Source organism: Limulus polyphemus, unplaced genomic scaffold, assembly GCF_000517525.1.
Source record: "Limulus polyphemus unplaced genomic scaffold, Limulus_polyphemus-2.1.2 Scaffold86, whole genome shotgun sequence".
In the NCBI taxonomy this organism is placed as follows: domain Eukaryota; kingdom Metazoa; phylum Arthropoda; class Merostomata; order Xiphosura; family Limulidae; genus Limulus; species Limulus polyphemus.
The window spans coordinates 36650-48773 of NW_013665696.1; the positions used below are offsets into that span (position 1 = coordinate 36650).

The 12124-nt window shown below is 29.3% G+C and overlaps 1 protein-coding gene across 2 annotated transcripts in view; it reads right to left on the minus strand.

Annotated features, from left to right (window-relative positions):
* The window catches only part of LOC106468198 (microtubule-associated serine/threonine-protein kinase 2-like), a 32111-nt gene extending 20149 nt beyond the window's left edge, over positions 1–11962 (minus strand). For both annotated transcript variants that reach the window (XM_013928614.2, XM_022397098.1), the window contains exons 1-2: positions 11774–11962; positions 10497–10567 (exon numbers count right to left, since the gene is read on the minus strand). In XM_013928614.2, the coding sequence (XP_013784068.1) occupies positions 10497–10567; positions 11774–11934 (232 nt within the window). In that variant the 5' untranslated portion in view covers positions 11935–11962. The remainder of the gene's footprint in view (positions 1–10496; positions 10568–11773) is intronic.
* Positions 11963–12124: the final 162 nt, after the last annotated feature.

The following is a 12124-nucleotide window of genomic DNA, read 5'->3' on the forward strand; positions in this document are numbered from 1 at the left end:
TTGACTGTGTTTTGAAAAGTAAAAGAATGGTTTTATCTTTATTACATGTGTATTCAACCTCTTTTCGTTTTTTTTAGACTCAGTAAGAGTCAGAATTCAAATCTACTCTGCAATACACTTCCTCAAAGAAATCTATAATCTATGGAAACTACCTGAAGGGTGTGTTTAAAAATGCCAAACCATTAAAAAGAATGAACCAAGTATAAATGATAAAAATATCAGGACTTGTTGCATTAGTTCCAAGATTCATTGTTGATTTTAATTTTTGTACTTGGAACTTATTATTACAGTCATTTTTATCATTCAAAATTATTTCGATGTTTCTATTTTTTAGTGGTTAAAACAGTTCTTTTCAATAGACTTCACTGAAGATAGACACAACAAAGATAAAATTTGAAAAAGGCCTAACTAGTGTATCCTTAAACGCTTATAACAGTGGCATGGATTCAATTTGTATTCAGTTAAGCTCTCTTAAGCATTCCACTATAATAACATGGCTGCTGACTTGTTCAGTATTTTTCAATAGTATTTATGGGAGATGGGTGTCATAAGATGATCTCCAGGGCCACTTTTTACTCTAGCCGTAAAATTGATTATTGTTGTTATTGTACTAAGAAAATATTGGCTATAATCATCTTCATTATAAATTAAACTATCAAAATCACTCTGTTTACTCATGATCAAACAGATAATTTAGAATAATTTACTCTGTTGGCAAAGTTAGTATCATTTGCTAATGTTATCAATTCACAAATCATGCCCTTATTATTAACTACCGTATTAGAAGTGCCTAGTTTACGTGCTTCAGCCAAGAACACCAAATATAAAGCTCAGGATAGCATATGAATAAATTTATAATTTGGATTGCTGCCAGTTACCTTCACGATGGGTAATGGTTAATCTAATCAATTTAACATTAGCCTATCTCAAGGAGAGATAAGCCAGATTTCCTGTAGACCTATCACAGAAAATAGAGCATATCTTCAAAATGGTATAGAACCACTAAACTTATAAAATTGACAATGGGAAATTAATTTTAAAAGAAACATATAACACAGAGCTAACAAAAACTCCAATTTGTTTTTAAACACAACTTCACAAAAACAAATAAACAGAGTTTTTGATAATAAGCACATTATCTACAATTCTACTTTTCAATAAATAACTAAGTACCTACCTTAGGAAATCTTTCTTTGTACACACTATTCATTAAAATAATATCATTATCCACGCCCGATGATCTCATGCGGCTGCTGTTAAAACATAAATACAAAATACAGAATTAATAAATTTTATCACTAACCTGAACTAACTTCTAGAGAGAAATAGTTTTTTAAGGTATCAAACAATTTTCATAACTAATCAAAAAACTTTCAAATTTTGGTATTATAAACCCATAACTGGTAAGAACTAAAGAAGAATTTCCAATTTTATTTTTGTAATATTATTTAAATATTTCCTTACATACTTTTACTGTTAAGTGATGATCAAATTTAGCTTACTCTGTTAACAAACTTGACTGCAAAATCACCATTACATTTAACATAGAAAACTAACTAGAAAAAAAAAAAAACATGTAAAGAAACTCATTTGTGAAGCCAATGTAAAAACCTCAAGCTTCGAGATCGTGGGCGCATCAGTGGAGACCTGCGGCTATCTTCTTCTAAAGGTGGATTACTCTCACTGCTACTGAATCTCATTGTCTGTTGCTGCTCCTCTAGAATATAGCATGTTGGAAGAGGGTGAAGTTTCTCTTGAGAAGAACACTCAGACTGAAAAATGTTAAAAACTTAAATATGTGGCTTGACCTTTATCCAAATGTTACAACAGTGCTAAGCTGGTCTGTTTTAGTAGGTTTGTTTTTTATTTTTTATTGTTTGTAAATAAATTACAGGAAATTTATTAATAAACATTTTATTATTCAATGTGCATAACTTTAGGCTACCCAACAGATGGAAGAAAAGCTACAGAACTTCATAAGTAATTCTAAAGAGATTGATCCAGTGATCAGCTCAGATGCTGTAGCTCACTTTGCTCACCATCAAGTAGTAGAAACGGCTCGAGACTGTTTACAGAAATCACAAGAGAAGCTTGTGTCTTCACAGTTATTTTTGTGAAATGTCTGAAAATTTAGAAAAATTACTAAGTGAGGTAATTTATTTCTTTGCAAATAATTCTGCTTGTTTGCTATCCAAAATTAGTCTAATGTGCTTATCTTACTGTTTCCACTTTCTCTCTTACAGTATGAAGAAATATAAGTCGTCGTTACATTGTTCTTCTGCATATAAACAATCTGTAGGAATTATCTTAATTGTCTTTGAGAGATGACACATGTCATTAATTTATGTTGTGGAATTTTTCCTTCAGGGCATGCTGATCTTTTATGTCCAGCATTGGAGATGTTTTGGTAACATATTCTGCTGTCTTTTTGAACAGAATGAACTCTTTAATGTTTTTAGAATTTAATGAAATCATTTCATAGATATAGGTAATCTGCTTGTTTAGCTTAGTTTGTACATTGTACTTGCTAGTTAAACAAAACCAATTGGTATATATTTCTTTCAGTTTATACAAATACAAAAAATATGTGTTTCATGTCTTTTAACTAAAAAATAAAATATGACTACCTTCTTAAGTGTGGAGAGTTGTTCTTTTCTTTTTCAAACAACTGATTGTGCATGTAATTTATCAAAAGCTAAGAAAAAAGATCAAAACTTTTCTTACTAGTGTGCATGTTGTGGCCAAGATTAATGTGTAGCTCTATTACTGCCCATAAATGTAAATATTATTATCGAAATATTTCTGAGCTGTAGTTTGACAAAACAAATGGGTTTTTCTGTCAATCAAGTGGAAAACAGAAAGTCCAATAAATAAATGTATATACACAATGCCACAAACAGGCTTTTCAATTACTTGGATTAAACTTATGTTCTACATACAAAACTATTTTCTCTGCATATTTGAATTAAATTTGTTTGGAAGAAAAAGTACCATTTCTCCAAAACAAAATTTACTTGATGTGAATATTTGTTTTGCTATTTTAGTTATCAAATAGTATGAGTAATTAGTATTACTCGGTATCCTTGAAAACTTTTAACTGTTTACAGGACCACTCATGATGTATAAACATACACATTTGGACTGTTTTATTTTTTTTCAGTCTATGTTATTTGACTGAATGTGCACGAGCTTGGTTCATTGTGCCGACAGCATATTCAAAAAGGAATATTGACTACAATTCCAATTTTATTATGTGAATCTACATGAAATGTGGCAAGCTTTTAGGAAAATGTATAAGTCTGTTGTACAAAAAACATCAGATGAGTTACAAAGATATTTCTACTCAAGATATGTCTGACTTAAGATTCTGACAAGTCAGAATGAAAGGTGATGTTCATATGAAGGATAAAAAGTTTTGTTCATTGCACAGTTTGCATACTGCATTTGCATAAACTCTAGAACCTCTAAAAAGCATCTGTATCTGTTATGTACTATTTTTTACCATGAAATGTCACTAAATCAGCAGTGTAGAGTAAAATACATAGTTGATAACTCTGACATCAAATACATAATATCATGTTGAATGGCACTCTGTGAAAGGTTGTGGCCCATACCTGTGCATGTTGGGTTAACTTGTTTGTAACTCAAGTAACTAATTTACATTAGTACAAAATTTTTATTATGTTTTTGAAATTGATGACTTTTGGTTGCCATAATGACATTGAATGAAAATATTAATACATCTCAAAAATAACCAATGTTTCCACATTAAAAATCCATCAGAACTTTCAAAAATAACTGGAATATCATTTTCATATGTATTAGGTGCAACAAACAAAAGCTATTAAAACAATAATTTTGCACTCACAAGGCATTCCAAAAGACGTGCTGGACGAGAAATAATAACCAATAGTTTCTTGATTAACCTTTGTAAATGCTGAGCTCCTAAAGGTGACTTCTCTTGGCACTGTAGATATAAAGAAAAATATCCAAATACTGACAAGAACATAAGTAAAAAAACAACAAACTTAACCCTTTTTTTAAATTTAGGTACAATATTATTAAAAAAACTACGCTTCCACTTTGTAAACACTATATAATTTGGTATCCATAAGATGTCAAGACTGAGGATAATTGTCAGATTAGAATATTTACCTGTACTGGAACAAAAGTAAACATTTGCGGTATTTTATTAAGTACGAAATTATTTTAAGGTGTGAAAATATTTATCTGCACATAATCTTGGAGTTTCACCAAGCACTGACAGTTTCAAGTATCAACTATTAGTTTAAGTGTGTGTGTTTACATATGTTGCTAAATGAAGTAAAAAAAAATTTTTTCTTTTTAGGATGTTGTTTAAAAAGTACTTCTATTGTGTGATAACACAGACTTTCATATTATTTTACAAATACAATTTATAACTACTTTTGTATGTGTGTCAACTATTTACATAAATAGACAAGGAACTGGAGTTTCAATGAATAAACAAATCATTTAAAATAGTATGTCTGGATATCCAGCAATGTTTACATGGAGTACAATAAAGACTTAATATGAACTGGAAAACTAAAAAATATGCATCACAAAGTTTTACAGTAAAATGTAAGATAATTTTGTATTGGTTTCTAACAGTATAAAATTTGTTCTCAAGGAAGACAAAAAAAAATGCTGAATGTTAAATTATGTCATTACCTCTAAAGAAAAGCTACATTCAAGAGAATTCATCTCATGATGCTCTCCTAAGACTTCATCAGCTGAGAAATCTAATAAAAACATTGTATCAAAGGATGTCAGTGGATTTGTCTCATACAGCTTTCTTTTTATTTAGTAAACATTTATATCATGTATCTTGCTAAGTAGACCAACAGAGGAAATCTGATAGACAAAAAATTAGTAATAAACATCACTTTTATAATATAGGAAGTGTTCAAAAGTTGATAAAAGTAGACATCATAAAAATAACAAGTTTTAAACTAATTTGTGGTAACTACTGACAAGTTTGGTTAATTTGCTTTTTAATTTAATTTTGGCTGGCAGTTTATTGTTGGTTGAAATTCTCATACAGTATGTAATCATTTTGTTTAGTATTTTAATAAAATGTTACCATCTGTAATTAATTTCATAGATCAAAAAGCTTGTGAGATAGAAACTTCTCGTGGCATTTTAATGGTACTGTTGTTTTCATGGTAATGTCTGTTATGGACAAAACTCTTCAGTGGTAATATCTTCTAATTATTAAAAAAAAAACAAGGGTGGGTAGGCCCAATGAAACTAGGAATATTAAGCATGTTATAAGTAAGTGGTAAAAACTCTTCAATCTAAGTGGGTAAAGGAGTTTTACTGGCTAAGGTACAATGAAGATAAAAATTGAGGATCTGTTATATTGCTGACAAGGACCCTGTGGTAGCAGGTGGTATACAGGGTTCTGGTGCACTTATATGAAGATAGTACTGAATACTGAGACAGGCTACAAATACTGTGTAGAATGACTGTATGAACACAGCAATTGCAAAAGAACAATCTTTAAAACACTTAGACTTGAGAAGAAGGGAAAGTTTACCAGACCAACATGACAAATGTAGAAGGCATTTTAACACTGCACTTCATGTGACCTGTAATACACAGGATTTGGAAATTTTGTGCTTTAAAAATTAAAAATGAGTTCTAACAAGCAATATTGAAAAAAGACAGTTGAGGCTTAATACACTGAAAAGGAGAAAGAGATAAAAAAATCAGAAACATATGATAAAAATTTTATATAATTAAATAACTTTTTTTTATTTCTTGAGGGGACAGTCAAAATATAGCAGCTGACAACTAGTTTTCTATAGGATTTATTTCCTTGTGTGATGTAAATTATATCATTACTTAAGAAACAAGAGGTAAGATAAGAGTAAATTAATCTATGAGACCTTTTTTCCTTTTTATTAGCTATATTTTTGTGCACCAGCAATACCAAGCATGCAGTGTGTGTATACTGATTCGATTTTATTACTCAAATTGAAATTCTTTTAGGCAGGATTAGAGTAACTTAATCTAAGAGACCTTGGGCATGGTCAAATACATCAATTGAAAGGGTTTGACCTCCTGAATCCAAAACTCTAATTAGATCTCAAATAAGTCAAGAGATGACTGAGCTATGAGCTAAACGTTTGTACTTGAAAAAAAACTCAGACCATCCCCTGAGCTGCTATGCTGCATCTAAAAAGTTCTACAGCTATAGAACAAGGAAAAATTCATCAATTTACACTTAATTTTTAATGGATAAAGAATTATGGACATCAAAGCAGTTGAAATATTTTGAGAGAAGAATAATGAGCAAATATTACAATTTTAACTTGGAAATAACCACATTTTAATGCAAGCAGTATAAGTGTTAAAGTATAAAGTGAAAGATAATTACCTGAAAGAGGATCCCTGTTCAGTCCTAACTTATTGATTATGTATTGTGGAATATCTGTGTTAACTCCTTGAAGTACTTTGGCTTGTCCTTCTGCTGCTTCAAGTAGCCGATAAAAATCTTCTGGATCAAACTCCTGCATTTAAGTCAATCAAAAGACATTTCTGTCACTTTCACAAATGTTCCTTACTTGTAATGTAGTCTAGTTAATAGATTATTCTACACTCACTGCTAAACGTAGTCTTTTCAACTGGTTACCTTCTTTTTTTTTTGGAAATGCTTCTTTTTATTGTAGGTAATTTACCACCGTTATAGTAGTCAAAATTCCAATTTTTGTAATGTAATATTAACTAACAATGTAACACTGTTATCTTGTTTAACAAAGACATTTCATCTTGTTTAATGCATGTGCAACAGTAATTACGTTTATACGCGAGAAGTATTGATCACCTGATGTCTGAAATTTGTCTGTTCAGTTTAAGATTAAACTAATGCAAATTTTGCATCATGAAACAGATCTATCTTTAAGAGAATTCTGTTTTTTTGCATTCTTAAAATTAAACAAAGTACTGAGAATCTCAATTTCTGTGCTCATTAGTTTATTTAAAATACTAAATTTTGAAGTTGTTTTGTGGAATTACTCATTTTCGTTCTCTGTCTTTTTTTTTTTAACATACTATTTTTAAGGCAACTTCCAGTTCCACTAACAAGACTAAACTTCCTTCTGAAGAAGATTTTGAAATGATAAAATTAATTAGTAATGGAGCTTATGGGTAAGTTTCTAATTAAAAATTAGGATTACCGATTGTTTAACTCTACCCCTTTTTTAGTACTTAACTTTCAAATTTTTGTTTTTTCATTATATGGATCAATGGATGGATATATAGGTATTTTATTTATGTATTTTTGATGATTTATGCCTTGAAATCTGTTGTAGTTTATACCTGTTTATAAAACATCCATGATACACAGATAGTTTAATTTGTTGTAGAGTTCATCTTTGTGATGTTATATGAGACAGTCACTAATACATCTCTGAGATTAAAAGTTGATTTATTAGTAGTGAGATATCTGTATTCAATTTAATAATAATAAATGTGTATATATATGTATTGTATAACAAATGTTTCTCAGATTATATTAAATTAGCTTATATTGCTACAAGAGATTAGAAATTCTAAAGTTATTTATACTTAATATTTGAAAACACATAAAAATAGTACCGGTAAAATTCCTCTGCAGATCTTTACACGAATATGATTATACATTTTTTTTACAAATAGCTTTGAAAAACCAAAAAACAACATTATGATATGAAGAATATAAACATTATTCAAAACACCAAATTTCAAATGGCCCATCAAATATGTAAGCATACTTTGTATTTTTCTCACCAGAAATACAACTAAATATGTTCAAATAACAGATGCAACAAATTTTTAATTGGTTTTACAACTTATTATGTCTTTAAATAAAAATAAAAGAAATCAAACAAGCTTTTATTTTGTATTTACTAGATATAAACTGCTTTCTCTATATGTTTATAATTGAACTAAGTTTGAGTTCTTTGCTGTAGTTGGTATTGTCTATGCATGTAAAAATTACTTTTACATACTTCTTTATATATGAATATATATATATTCAAGGTATTGCCTATCGTATTAAATATCTTTGTTTCATATTTCTACCTTTTTTCAGTGCTGTGTATCTAGTTCGGCATAAGACGAGTAGACAGAGATTTGCTATGAAGAAAATAAACAAACAGAATCTTATACTTAGAAACCAGAGGGAACAGGTATATGCTGAACGAGATATCATGACTTTTACAAACAATCCTTTTGTGGTTGGTATGCTCTGTACTTTTGAAACAAAGGTGATTATCACTCTTCAGTTTATATTTATTATATAATAGAATGGTTTCTAAATCATTCAACATTTAACCATATTTATTGAAATAATGGAAACTTCCATACACCACATTGACCAATTGCAAGGTATTTAACTCTGCTTTGAAAATAAACATAAATAATAAATTAGACACAAAACATGTAAGTCAGGATGGTATATGTGAGCAATCAATTGGTAATAGGTGCATGGTTAAGAGGCTATATTGTGTTATTATGATTTGTTAAATTCACCACATGTGCATTGAGTGTCTCTTATGTGGAAAATATATATATATGTTGAAATGCTTAGTTTTGTAGTTGAATTACTACCCTATTGAGATCTAATCATACACTACACGTAACACTATGACTTCGGTGACATGTTAACATGGTACATACATCACAATCTAAGCCAATTATATTGAGCTTACTTCTCACAACCAATGTATAATATTTTCCAGAAATATTTAATGCTTTCTCTAGCATTACACTTGTGGTGTTATAGTATTCTCAAGTACAAGGATTTCTCTTTAGGAGCCATAGAATAAAAGGAAGTTTTGACAGAAAATGTATTACAAACCAAAAATCTAAGTTTTCTGAATTCAACTGAGTTCAAAGTAAAGAAAGAGACTATAAACAATGTAGAACACAATGAAACAATCCTTATTTCAATCAAAATCAGGGATAAGTGTATCTTTGGGGCACCTTTACTATAGAGTCTATAGATACAACTAGATATTTAATGTAAAGTATTTAATGTTGAACATTTAATGGGTCTTCATCTAGAAATGTAGTAACTAAAACAAGGATGTCACAAAACATTAGAATAATAAATTCTCACATTAATTTTTTGTTTCAAATATTGCAAAAAACAACTATTACATGACTATTGACTATATTTTTCAGAATAATTACATGACTTTTCCTTCATTTTTCACAAATCATTCACAGTTTTTCATGCACCAAATTTAATATAATATTTTCAAAGTTTCTGCAACCACTGTGTATGTAATCTTATTATAGAATGTTGTTTAATTAAGAAAGTCACTATATTCCTCTTGCCTTAGTTACCAACTAAATTGGATCATTCCTGTAAAGTGGAACATACTATATAAAAATAGTGTTCTTTGATACTGAGAGGTCAGATGATACCTAAAAAATAGAGCATTCATTATTTGTAGTGAGAATGTCCATCAGTCACACAGTTGGTGTCTGCTCCCTGAGAAGAATGGAACTGTTCTTTTTAATATATACCACCAGGTTTTCTCACCCTGGAAGAGGTTTTAACAGATACTGATTTGATTGATATGCACTACTTTGATTATGTTTGAAATACATCAGAAAAAGTCACAGATATTTGAATTTTAAATATTCATTACATTATATTTAATTAAAATTATTTAATCATACACACAAGGTCATGATGTAAAAATAAAATATCATTTGATTACATTTGGTTCAGGACCAAGAATTATTTAAATATAATCAGTTCTGTCATTAATAATGCTGCCAAGAATAATCTCAACTTATAAGGCAATGCCTTATAGAATATCAAACAATGTACAATCCCATCACTAAAATCTAATAGGAAAATAAACATCAGCACATTTAAAAAAATAAATTTAACCACTTGAAAATATAAAATGAAAACTAAGAGTTAAGATAATTAATAGGCACTAAAGAAACAATGTCCTACTGTTACAGTGTTAAGAGGCACCTAAAGAAACAATGTCCTACTGTTACAATGTTAATAGGCACCTAAAGAAACAATGTCCTACTGTTACAGTGTTAATAGGCACTAAAGAAACAATGTCCTATTGTTACAGTTAATTGGCACTAAAGAAACAATGTCCTATTGTTGTAGTGTTAACTTGCTGAATAAAAATTAATGAAAGTTGGTAACATATGAATGACTACATTTACTTTCAAACTAGTATCAGTTCTACAGCAATAAAGTAGATGTATTGTGAAGTCAAAATTTCTAGTGTAACTAAGAATGACAATATATTTCAAGGTACATAAAGAATATTTATTTATGGTGAATATAAAGACTAATTTTTTAGTGTCATGCTATCATTTTTTTTCAATACTGATTCTACATGTGTCTTAATAAAAACAATGCACAGACATAAAGTGTAAACATAGACACTAATTACTTTCCCAAGACGTTTTTATGACAGTTTAAATTTCATATATCTTGAGGTACTTACAGTTCATTAAGCCAATCTTTGATAATCCAAAATCTGTCAGTTTAATGTGTCCCATTGCTGTAATAAGGAGGCTGAAAAACAATAATTATATATATATATATATATATCAGCATATAAAACTATAAAGAAAAATACTGGATGTTTCCTTCTGTATTCTAACCAGATGCACTTGCAACTCTCAGATGATCAGATGAATTATTTATAGTTTTCTCAATTAAAACACCTTGAACACTTCTAAACAAATAATTATTATCACATGCTGGTTGACTTATTAAATAACTTTTCAGATAGATTTTAATTTAAGAAACAAACAGAGAAAGATATTTATTTAGATTTCTCAAATGTGAATTGCATGTGCAGAAAGGAAATGTTCACATAAGCATCAGCTAACAGTAGCTGCTCCATTGTTTCACTATTTCCTGTAAAAGCAGTACACTGACAAACAAAAGTTAAAGTAAATGGAAAACTGGAACTTACAAGAAAAAAAAAAAGGAGTTCTCACTTCTAAATTTACTTGTGTTATCCATAAATCTAATGTATTAGCTTTTAATTTTAAAATCTATGAAAAATATACATGTATTACTGCAAAATAAAGTTTTCCACTTATTTTTTCTCTTTCAGCCTCATAACTAAACTTATAATTACTAATTTTCTAGTAGTCATACTCAAGTTGTATTACTGTTCCACTCACTTTCCATTATTCTTAAAAGAAAGAGTTCTGTGTATATGTATTGTGCAAACGTATAATGTCTAAATGTTGTCTTGTGTATTTTCATTTGCAATTTTAACAAAGTATTTCATTTCTCCAAAAAATTTTATTTTCATGTTGAAAATGTTCCCAACATAGTTTGAAACCGTTTGAGCAAAAAATAGTCAAATGTAATGTTCCCAAATTTACTAATATTAGAGCTCCTCTTCTATAATGCTCAAAAATGAAATCATAAATGTTGTAAACCATAAAAAGTTAAAATGAAGAGACAAAGTAAACAAATTTTCATGTCACAAATGTTCCAGGGTCATTATTTTTAAATAGTAAAATCTGAAGACTGAACATAAAAAAAAAACTTGTTTCTTTATGTTAATTTCTTAATATCTTCTGAATACAAAGCTTAGTTTTCAGGTATTGGTATGGTCACTCCTAACAACCTGATTTTCAAGAAAGATAAACTAAAAATTAATGTACATTCAAACTTGAACTAGTTATTACTCCATATTTTCCAACAATCTGAAATTTTAGCTTACAGTTAGACAACCATATTAATGGAAAACACACTCACTTGTCTGGTTTCAGGTCTCTGTGAACAATTCCATAACTATGTAAGTATTCTACAGCCAACACAGTTTCAGCAAAATAAAATCTCGCCATATCAACGGGTAATGGTCCCATGTTTTTCAGCAATGTAGCACAGTCTCCACCTTCTACATACTCCATAACCATACACAAATGTTTCTATATAAGAACAAAAATTCTGCCACTGTAACAGTAGGACATTGTTTCTTTAGTGCCTATCCTACTGTTACAGTGTTAACATTGTTTCTTTAGTGCCTATTAACACTGTAACAGTAGGACATTGTTTCTTTAGTGCCTATCCTACTGTTACAGTGTTAACATTGTTTCTTTAGGTGCC